Source organism: Magnolia sinica, chromosome 3 (genome assembly GCF_029962835.1).
Source record: "Magnolia sinica isolate HGM2019 chromosome 3, MsV1, whole genome shotgun sequence".
Classification (NCBI taxonomy): Eukaryota; Viridiplantae; Streptophyta; class Magnoliopsida; order Magnoliales; family Magnoliaceae; genus Magnolia; species Magnolia sinica.
In genome coordinates, this window is record NC_080575.1 from 90,929,797 (window position 1) to 90,941,836 (window position 12,040).

Here is a 12,040-nt window from a genome sequence, read left to right on the forward strand (position 1 = left end):
TTTAGTCAAGCTCTCTTGGAGTTTGGCTTTGTTCGTAGTCATGCCAATCATTCTCTCTTTACATGTCGACGATCGACGGACATCATGGTTCTCATTGTCTATGTGGATGATATTGTTCTATCCGGTAGTGATTCTGTTGGAATGAGGGAGGTCAAAGATTTTTTGAAGACCAAGTTTGAGATCAAGGATCTTGGTCCTCTTCGCTACTTCCTCGGAATTGAAGTTACTCACTCATCATCCAGATTGGTCTTGTCACAACGAAAATATGTGCTCGATCTTCTCATGCAGACCGGCATGTTAGGGTGCAAGCCTGCTACCACTCCCATGGATACTTCATAGAAGCTTCAACCAGATGATGGTGCTCTCCTTACCGATCCCGAGATGTATCGACTTGTGGGTTGGCTTATTTACCTGACTATTACTCGCCTAGATCTCTCATTTGCAGTGGGGGGGTTGTTAGCCAATTCATGCAAGCTCCCCGTACTTCCCATCTCACGGCTGTCTACCGCATACTTCGGTATTTAAAATCAGCCCCGTGTCTTGGCCTCTACTTTCAGTTCCATGGTCATCTTCATCTTTCTGGATATTCCGATGCTGATTGTGCAGGTAGTACTTTTGATCGCCGCTCTACATCCGGTTTCTGTACCTTCCTAGGTGGCAATCTTATAACCTGGAAGAGCAAAAAGCAGCTAGTTGTTGCCCGGTTCTCGACTGAAGTAGAATATCGTGCTATGGCTCATGCGACATGTGAACTCGTGTGGCTTCACAACCTTCTTGAAGAACTTGGCTATCCTCCTTCGGATCCTATTCCTCTTCACTGTGACAACCAAGCGGCCATCCATATTACTCGTAACCAAGTTTTCCATGAGCAAACCAAACATATTGAGGTCGACTGTCACTTTATTCGGGAGAAAGTCACTTCTAAGGAAATCGTCACTCCTTTTGTTCGATCTGGGGATTTACTTGTTGATTTTCTTACAAAGTCCTTGAGTCAAGATGCTCTTCATCGTGTTCGTGACAAGTTGGGCATGATCAACATCTATGCTCCAACTTGAAGGGGAGTATAGAATGCTATGTATTGTGTATGTGGTTTGGTGGTTAGTGTAAGTGCATGTGCACGCTTCCCTTTTCTCCTGCGGTGTACTATATGCTTTATTATAATAAAATATTATGTGTTAGGGCAAGCAAGCCTAACACAACATCTCTCCCAAACTCTCCTTCTTCTTTTCTCTCAATATTTTCCTCTCTTCTTCACATTATCATCATCAAATCTTTCTCTACTCATGTATAGCTCTTTTCTTGCACTGATATGTGAATATCTGCATCGTATTGGGTTCAACATACTTCTTGAATCCCTAGTACCACTATAGTCATAGACTCTTTGAAGATAATACCTTGAAGAAGGTTTTGCATGAGGTATGTAACAAGCTATTCCCCAACTGTCTGGGGAAAGGCAACTTTAGCAATGAGGTAAACATATTCAACATTTACCTCTTCTCTAAGTTCATAAAAACATTTGTACTCATACTTAGTGCTAAATGTCATCAACAAATTGTTTAATTCCACGATGGAGCTGGTATGATTGGGTGAGATGCCGTGCGATCGGCAAGGATGAAGATGGTGGCAAATGAGTTGTTGCATTAGTTACCTCTTACAACTTATAGTTTTCATATTTTAATAGTACGTGTAACTAAGGGAAAAATGATCTATTTTGCAAGCGAATGGTAAGCTATGTATGGGAGCGATCGTAAGACTTTGTAGTGACTAGTTGCCCATGGGCTCGTACAGATAGTGTCCCTCACCTTGCGAAAGAAATTGTACCTTCTCTCTCATTCACATAAACAAAAGCAACAGATTAGGTTATGAGAGGCTCCAGAAGCTGGTGTATTGTCACCACAACATGAAACTACGAGAGGTTGTTATGTTTGGAAGGATGAAAAAAAAAAAAAAACAGGATCTGCTAGACTTGATGATGATTGGTTAACATGTATATGCTAATGATGATGTAGAAAACCCACTTTATGAGTGGGTTAAGTCAGATGACTTGAATATTTTAGATGGGTGACTAGAGTCGCATAGAGTGGGGGAGGCAGCGTCATAGGGGATTAATGTTGGCGCTCATATACGAAAGGCTAGATTTCCTCCTGAAGCTTTTGACCCATTGACGAGGAGTTCGGAGGGCAGATCATGTCAATCATTATCACGAGGGACGTGTGGTGGCCAGACCTTATCCGATACAGAGAGCAATACGGGTGACAGGTCTTGGGAGAGGGATTTGATCATGCCACTCAAGACATTGACCATGGTTCTCGTCCAAGAAAACAATGGCTCCACCTCATCATTAATAAGGCATACGAGCGTCAGAAGCCACTGAAGAAGTAGACCAAGAAGTTAACAGCTTTTGAAGGGAAATATTGGCACGGTACATGAGGGACACAGGTGTTCATGAGAAGCGGGGTGACTCTAGTTCTAAAACACAAACACAGGAGGGTAGCTCGTGTTTTGTGCCACAGTATGGATATGGATCGTAGATACAGGAGGGTAGCTCGAGTTTTGTGCCACAGTATGGATATGGATCGCAGATACAGGAGGGTAGCTCGAGTTTTGTGCCACAGTATGGATATATATCGCAGATACAGGAGGATAGCTCGACTTTTGTGCCATGGCATGGATGTGAATACGGACCTAGTGGATATGTGGTGAGCGACTCCAACAGTTACAACACATTGTTTTTTTTACTACAGTCAAGAGTTCACTTCCCCAGACGGACAAGGATATCCACAATATGGATGTTTAGGAGCTACATATGTACCCACCCCAGATCCATTTTAGCCACAGACAGAGGCAGTTACACAGTGCCCACAGACAAGTATATCGATTTATGGAGTAGCAATACTGTGCCCAACCCCGTCAAGATGGAGATGATGATTTTGAGCCACCGCGCAGCTCTATATGGGTCTGAGCCACAACCACACACATCATCCACAAGTATATTTTTAAATTTCTACTTCTTTTGCTTGTAATGTATTGTTTGTGTTTCCATACATGTCTTCTCACATTTTTGAATTATATGAATTGACTTTGAATATACTTGCATCAATTGAGTCAGACAACACATAAATTAGGACCCTATACAAAGGAAAACTATTATGTGCACTTGTTTCTTGTGATGTTATGATTTGTAAGTGTGCATTAATGTCTTTTTTAACAATCCTTAAAGTTTCATTGAAAAATTCGACCACTTTCTCAATGTTTCCCTATGTTTCTAAAAAATAGTAGTACACTACACAATACAACCCATGAGATAGTTGTCATGCATCCATATCCTAAAGTGCGATCCATTGGGCAATAACGATACGAAAAACATTGTTCCTACGTACCAAAAAACAAAACAAAAAAAAATGGTCACAATCCCACTCCCTCAAACCTACTAGCCTTAAAGGAAATCCATGGTATGTCAAGGTCAAAGCACTTCATCTAGATCCCATCATTTCCCAAAGACTGTCAATGTTGATCTCATAAAAAAGCCTTTTCAGTAACGTTGATTCTTTGAACATATATGACTAGAATTAATGATGAGGGATGGCCAACAATTTTCATAGTCATTAGTTATCTTTTCCCTCTTGATAGATCACGAAACCTAGATCCCCATTCCCTTATCCTAGTTTACCTTGTTGGAAATCATTGTTTCATCGACAAATAAAGGTGCATGAGATTAAGCCTTCCTAACCATTTCAATGTCTTTTGGATGTTCATATACCAATTCCCTCCTGAATACTATGCCAATAATTTTTGCAACAATAAAAAAAATTACAAAAAAATTAAAAAAAATCATCATCACCATCATTATCAAATCCCTAGCCCAACTAATTGGGGTCACTACTTGAACCCAGTTATGTTATTCCACTGTATAATGGACCATATTCTCAGTTAATCCTCGAGTCTTTTCGTACTCCACCTGCATCCTATTGGGCCTTCCTCTTGTCATTTTAGATCCTTCAACTTAAATCAACTCGCTCCTGACAATTGTAGTTCTTGGGTCTCCATTGCAGATTGTCAAACCATCTAAAGTCTACTTTCCCTTGTCTTGTTACCTATTGCCCATTGGTGCTACTCCTAAGTACTCTCGAATGCATTCATTCCAACTTCTATCCTTCCTTGTCTTGTCATTCATACATCTCAACATCCCTATTTCTGCTACAGTCATCGTATGAACATGTTCATTGAATGCCCAACAGTCTGTCCATAAAATTTCTGCTTCGGATTCATTCATACGAGGTGATCACATAAAACTTCAAAGGCACATCTCCACTTCAGCCACCCAGCTCTAATTCTATGAGAAACATTTTAAAAAAGAAGAAGAAGAAAGAATTAAGATTAATAATTTCATTTTGGCCTCACTCCACCATACAAATTTCTAGTTAATCCAAAAACCATCTCTGAAGTGCCTAGATGAGTAACATCAAGATCAACCCCATCACATGCTTCTCAAGATAGATCTTTACACCCATCCGTTTCATTTCACCTTTATGGTATGACTTCACTAGCCACAACCCTGTCAAGGAATTCTCGTTGCTCATAAAACAAAAGGCTCAATAAAATGCCTATCACATCCTCGATTTGGATGAAAAAAAGTGAAAAGCCAAATTGTTTTACGCACCTCCCATGAGGTTAACAAGGTGAAAGTCTTGTAAATCACAAGCCATCCAAAATTTAGGGATGAGGGCAACTACAAACTAGAATAAGCATATAACGGAGAACCAACCAATCTGGCACTGTTATATGGGATACCATGAAAAATCATACCATATATGGGATACCTTGAAATATTATGGCATATACTTTTTTTTAAAGATGGATCTTTACAGCCATCCGTTTCATTTCACCTTTATGGTATGACTTCACTAGCCACAACCCTGTCAAGGAATTCTCGTTCCTCATAAAACAAAAGGCTCAATAAAATGCCTATCACATCCTCGATTTGGATGAAAAAAAGTGAAAAGCCAAATTGTTTTACACACTTCCCATGAGGTTAATAAGGTGAAAGTCTTGTAAATCACAAGCCATCCAAAATTTAGGGATGAGGGTAACTACAAACTACAATAAGCATATGACGGAGAGCCAACCAATCTGGCACTGTTATATGGGATACCATGAAAAATCATACCATATGTGGGATACCTTGAAATATTATGGCATATACTTTTTTTAAAGATTGAAAAATTAATTGAAAAGCGCTGAAGGCGACAGAGAAACAAGTATATACTTCCTCTTGAGAAATAATAAACTCTCAAATCATGATCAATGATCATGACTCTCACAACAAATCAAGCCGTAGTTTGCATTTGGGTTCGAGTCGTTCTTTTATTTTATTGTGAATGTTATTCTTTCTCATTTCTGAGTGTGCGTGTGTTGGTAAACCTCATCGAAGTGTATTTGCTCATGTGCGTTTTCGCTTTTCATACTCTTTATTCCAGAATCATGAATGCATATTCCGATAGTCTTTTAATCCATCTCCTCCTCCCCCCCCCCCCCCTAAAAAAGAAGAAGAAGAAAAGAAACACACACACACACATCCAAACAAGGATACATGTTCAGAAAAATTACAATGAGACTAATGTATGAAACATTTCACTGCTAAGGGTAGAACATACCTTTCTCTTTTTGCTGCTCCTTTTCTTGAAATCCTTTTCCCTTCTTTCTGCAGTCAAATGTCCAATAGTTAGAAAAGAAGCTGATCGAATTATTAGACACATGAACAAGAAGAGAAGAAAACACAACATTCTTCACCTTTCTTGTGACTGGATGATTTTCTGCTCGAGTGGTTTCTCCCAAGGGCAAGCTTGCTTGCCCTCTCAGCATCTAATTGAGCCCTATACTCTCTCATCATTTTATCCTTGTCTGCTTCCATCTCGCCCTTTTTCAGTTCATCTTCCTAAACATATAAATATGATATAGAATGCCAAAACCCATTAGACACCAAGGCAATCTGTCATGAAAGTAATATTCAGAATAAGCAAGCAATGAAGCAAACATGGAAGAATCTGACCCACAATAAAATAGTCGAATTTATAGATTTCAAACGATCATTGCATCAACATAAGAAAAAAGATATGTGACTTCATCAAACTATGACCACATTCTTGGGATGTGGGCCCTCCCTCCCTTGTTTGCTAGTTGCTTAGGGCTTTACAAATTCATGATTTTGGAAAGCCAGATTTTTTAAACAATCTGATTTCCCTGAAATCTCGTATTTAATAATCTCAGCTACATAAGCTCCAGTTTTTGCAGTGCTTGGATGTTTTGACATCCGAACACTTTTACCTCATGTTTAAAATGCCTATTTAGATGGGATTCAAGAATCAAGATTTCGCTTATTTTGGACAATAACAATGGATAGAATGTGGCTAGAAAGAGGTTCAATACAATGCCTGTCTCGAGAGTTTCTACAGCATACTTGCATTTTGAGCTTCTAGCTACAAATGGTGATCCAAACCCCTGATATTCTTGACATTTTAGATTCCATCACTGATGCCCCATGCATTGAAAATGTGCTGGTTTGGAAGATCATACCATTTAATATTTGGCATTCAAGAGTTTCTATAGCATGCTTGGATTTTGAGCTTCTACAAATGGTGATCCAAACCCTTGATATTCTTGACATTTTGGATTCCATTCTGATGCCCCATGCATTGAAAATGTGCTAGTCAGGAAGATCATACCATTTAATATTTGGCCCCTTTACTAAGGCACATGTACTGCCAACGAAAGTGACATTGAGAAAGAGAGAGAGAGAGACATAAAAAAAGCACCAAATCACATAATTCGGAAGTCATTAAAATGGATAGTGGAAACATGAGCTGAAGAAATCAATTGTCAGAAAGAACTTGCATATAACCTTGAGAGTCTGAAGAATTAACAGTTTTCCAAGACATATGGAGAGGCTAGGGAATGAATTATTATGTATGCAGTCATCAATGCTCGGAAAGAAACGGGGAAAATTTTCCAGTGCGCTTGCTCAATCTAATGCATGCATTACCTTCTGTTTCTTTTTGTACTCTTCCCATGTTATTGTGTGAGAAGTTTTCAGGCTGGCCAAACGAGCTGCATGCCACTCTGGTGAATGAAAAGAACCATCCATCTGTGACTGTCCTCGTCAGTAAAAGTCCATGAAAAGAAATCATCTAATATACAATTTTGCTGCTAGATCAAAATCAAAATCATCCAACTAAACTTCATGTACTCAAGAAAAGCTTGTAACAAACAATGCACGTTTGAGGAAACTCACTAAAACTGTGGGGATATTAGTAAACAAATAGAGCATTTGTATAGAACATGCTACCAGAGAGAAAATCCAACCCCTTTTGTACAGAGTGGAATGCATAATTTTACAACATGAAAAGGAAACAGACTCTCATCTGCAAACTAGGCCTATCAATGGGCTTGGCCGGGCTTTGTTTTGGGCCTGGATGTTGAACTCGCTACATAGGTCTTGTCAGGGCAAGCCTTATTAAAAGTCTTTATTGTGCTCATCATGGTCCTGACCAATTGACAACCCTAAGCACAAAGCAAGTCAAATTTACATATTAAGCATACAGTTTGCCAAGTTATTGAGAACTCCAAAAGTTTCCTAACTTCGTTTGGTAAAGCATTCAGTTTTTGTTGCGTAAAAAATAGACATGAAAGCAATAGAGTAGAGAGAAGAGGATTTTTTTTTTTTAATAACAATTTTATGGTAAAAGATACAAAACAGTACCCAAGGGTTCTATTTTTCCAGTACAAAGAGATTCCAGACCTCCCCCTTTAGCAATACCATAAGCTACAGTTTTCGGATATGACACAACATGGATATGATCATGGACCTATGACGGATATGGCTCCGCCTTACACGAACTTTATAATAAAAATGGTTGTAAAAAGTATTATTATTTGAAAAAATTAGTTTAGAACGTTTTAATGGTAAATAAATTTTAAATATATACCCATGTCCTGCCATAAGTTTTAGGTGCAACTGATCCTGCTGCCTAGATCCATATTGGTACTTGACACATGTACCCGATTAAAATAGATTAGATACAAGCAACGAACTTTGAAATGGCAGTTATCTCATTTATGACTAGCCTCCATGTTTGAGTGATTGAGCTTGCAATCTATGGCTAATTTCTGCTGCAAATGAGATATCTAAGCATTACTAGGGTGTCTACTACAGTGACCGAAGCAATCAGCACATATTCAGGCTATTACTACTCTCTCTCTCTCTCTCTCCTTGTTCTTCCTCAAATCTTAGCAACGCTACTTAGTATCAAAGCCCAGCGATGCTTAAGTTGATTGAAAATGTAGGAGCCTGCTGATGTCAGCAACCTTATGACTGACGTCGGCAAGTGGACATATGGTACAGATAGTTTTGCATCAAGAAGAACATAATCTGATGCGAATGATTTTAGAAGAGTTATGGTTGTTTTTGCAGGATCATGGGGGCTGATTTGAGGCGTGCTTGGGCCGTTTTTCGAGTTCGGCAGAAAAACCCCAAATCATCGTTTTTCTGCGATTTCTTCCAAATCGGTAAGGATTTTTTGGGGATTTCTTCCTAGCGAGGATTGGTTTTACCATATGAGGGCATCCATTGCAGTTTTTTTTACCAGAGGGAGTGTTTTTTGGTGCTTTCCGGGCCTTATATTGGTGCGGCTCCACTGTTTTTTGACCCCCGGGGACCCTGGACATACACCACAAGATTTGGTGTATGCTTGAGGTGCTCCCTTATCATTTTATGGTAGGGTGTTATGTATTTGCAAGCTTCTCCGTGATGTTTCCTACGGGATCTTGAGTTTTCTCTCCTTCTTCGACCCGTAGCCCTTTGTTGTGTGGAACTCTGTCCCGTTTAGTCAGGTGACTATCCTTCTCCCTTGAGCACCTTCTCAAGTGTCGTGTTGCTCCAGTTTAGTGTCTATGGAGCATATGGATGACAAATATCTTCCAAATCTGGTGCGGGGGCTTTGGAATCGCATCCCTTATTGATTACAACAGTTAAGTTGGATGGTAATAATTATTTGCGATGGGCTCAGTTTGTGAAATTATTTTTGGGAGGAAGTGATCGATTTAGCTGCATATTAGATGACGCCCCAGAACCTACAGATGGGCATTACAAAACTTGGACCAAGGAGAATTACCAAGTCAATGCTTGGTTACTTAACAGTATGGATCCATCTATCAATAACTCCGTTATGTTTCTATCCTTTGCAAAAAAGATATGGGATACCCTACATGACATGTATTCATAAGCAAGGAATTTATTAAGAGTTTTCAAGTTGATTTAAGATATCAGCAGGTTCCAATAGGATTCCTGATCTCTAAAGGAGTACTTTTCGGCCCTTCGAGGTATGTGGGATGAGTTGGATCTCTATCATTTACTTCTGTCCGAGTGCAAGAAAGATTATGATCTTGTTTGTAAACAACGTGAAGAAACCCGCAACATACAATTTCTTTCCGGCCTTAAACTCTGAATATAAAGGTGTACAAGAGCAGATTATTGTGACGGATCCTCTTCCTCCTTTGATTGCAATTTATGTTATGATCCAGCGTGTTGCAACCTCAACCACATCAACCTTTGTATCATTTGATAACTCTGTATAAGCCGTTGGTCACCAATCTTCTTTCAACCTTGCATTTAGAGCATCCGGGCGTGGGGGTGATGTTCGTTTTAGCAATCAAGGCAGCGGTCGTGCTATCGATCATGGTGGCTACCATGGCCGAAGTGGACGTGGACATAGTCGTGATGCATCTCGCAGTTGTACACATTGTGGGGGCACAAACCATTCTGTTGATTGGTGCTGGAAACTAATTGGTCGTCCATCTTGGGCGAGTGAACTTTGGCTAGTAGTGCACCTTTTGATGCTGATCCAGCTTTGGTATGTGTCCTCCTCTCCTTTGTCCTAAGTCATTAACTCTAAAGCCACCTCTCACATGACTAGTAAGCCTCACCTATTCAATTCTTACCTTCCCTCTAATCAGTCACATTTTGTTACTGTTGCGATGGGAACCAAACCCCTGTATCTGGAACTGGTACCATCAAGCTTTCCTCCTCCCTGCATTTGTCATATGTTCTACATGTTCCTAGTTTTCCCCTCATCCTATTATCTGTTAGTTTTTTTAAGAATTTCTTAAATTGCTCAGTAATATTCTTTTCCTCCCACTGTGTTTCGGGACCTCCAGACGAAGTGGATGATTGGTGGGGGCCATGAACATGACGACATTTACTTCCTAGACGATGCTCCTGTGTTAGGAACCAGTGCCTTATCCTTATATAGGGAGTCAGTGTCTAAGTGGCATTGTCAGTTAGGACACCCATCCTTGTCTAGATTAAAGCTCTTATTTCCTTCAATTTCTATATCTAAACTGTTATGTTGTGAAACTTGTGAGTTCTCCAAACATCATCGGACTGTTTTTCCTCCTAGTTCATCTGAAAAGAAGCCTAGACCGTTTGAGCTAGTCCACTTTGATGTTTGGGGTCCTACCCCTATTAGTGTTATCTCTCTTTTTATATGTAAATATTTTGTTACCTTTATTAATGATTGTACCCGAATGATGTGGATGTATCTTCTAAAGTCTAAAAATGAAGTTTTTGATATGCTTAAAATATTTTACAATGAGGTGGTTACCCAATTTCGATGCCCTATCAAAGTTCTACAATCTGACAATAGGGGCGAGTACCTATCACATGACTTTCTATCTTTCTTACGGGACCATAGTATTTTGTCTCGTACTTCGTGTCCACGAACCCTTCAATAAAACGGTGTGGCTGAGCGAAAGAACCATCATCTTCTTGAAGTCAACCATGCCCTATTACTTTGTATGAGTCTTACTAAACGTTTATGGGATGATGCCTTGCTTATTTCTGTATTTTTAATTAATTGCATTCCATCTCGAAAATTGGCTCATAAATCTTCATTTGAAAATTTCCATCCTCACAATAAATCATTTCCTTTACCCCCTGAAGTCTTTGGATGTACACGTTTTGTTCAAATTCTCGATGGTACCAATAACAAGTTGAGTTTGCATGCCACAAAATGGGTCTTCTTAGGTTACTCTAAATCACAAAATAGGTACAAATGTTATGACCCTCGGACTGATAAGAGATGTATTTGCTGATGTGACATTCTTTGAAAACATACTGATAGGGACATCCGAGCACCATATCGGAGGACGGTTGAGCCAGTCTCCTTATGGCTAGACGACCATTACATGGGGCAAACTTGGCCCAATTCATATTCCTAGCCACGATGAAGACCCTAAGTGCATGTTCGTGTATCTTTAAAGACCCCACACTAGAAAGATGCACGTGGATTGCATATAGGAGCTTGATGGACACATCAGACCGTTAGATCGGGTGGGCACGATGATCGAACCGTTGGATCATCATTATCAGACATATTGATCGTGGACCTCCTTGGGCCACGAAATAGTTTAGTTGCTTAAATTATTTACATGCTTCGTTATTTTTGGCATAGCTTATATTTGTGTTGAGATTAAGGAGTTACGAACAACTTTTAATTTATTAAGGGTCTGTTTGTTAAATCTGAAATCCGAAGTTTGAATTTGAAGTCGGAAAACTAATAGTGAATCTAGAATAACTTGTTTGTTAACTAACGTCTGAAATGTTTGAAATATATTAATTTGACACATTTACCCATAACAATTGTGATTGAATCCCTACCTTTAAAAACTCCATGAAATTCACTGAAATGTTTATTTGTCATTCAACCTATTGAAAAGGTCACAAACAGCTAGATGAAGAGATGACACAAATATCAACATGATCCAAAGCTTTTGTGGCCCAAAAGAATTTTTAAATGGTCAATCACCACTGTTTCCTATACAATGGTCCATCTAAGATTTGAAGCTAATTTATTTTTTGGATCATGCCTAAAATAAGCTTTCAATATAGATGGATGGTATCGATGTAGTCACATATATCGTAGTAGGCCCCACAGTCAGGGTCCCACCCACCTTGGTGGATGCAGGTCGCATCAAATCCGCTCCCCCA

The 12,040-nt window shown here is 39.4% G+C and overlaps 1 protein-coding gene across 1 annotated transcript in view; it reads right to left on the bottom strand.

Annotated features, from left to right (window-relative positions):
- The window catches only part of LOC131240219 (uncharacterized), a 56,524-nt gene that overhangs the window by 27,370 nt on the left and 17,114 nt on the right, over window positions 1-12,040 (bottom strand). Inside the window, exons 2-4 of the mRNA XM_058238344.1 lie at window positions 7,040-7,141; window positions 5,791-5,935; window positions 5,655-5,701 (exon numbers count right to left, since the gene is read on the bottom strand). Of these exons, the coding sequence (XP_058094327.1) occupies window positions 5,655-5,701; window positions 5,791-5,935; window positions 7,040-7,141 (294 nt within the window). The remainder of the gene's footprint in view (window positions 1-5,654; window positions 5,702-5,790; window positions 5,936-7,039; window positions 7,142-12,040) is intronic.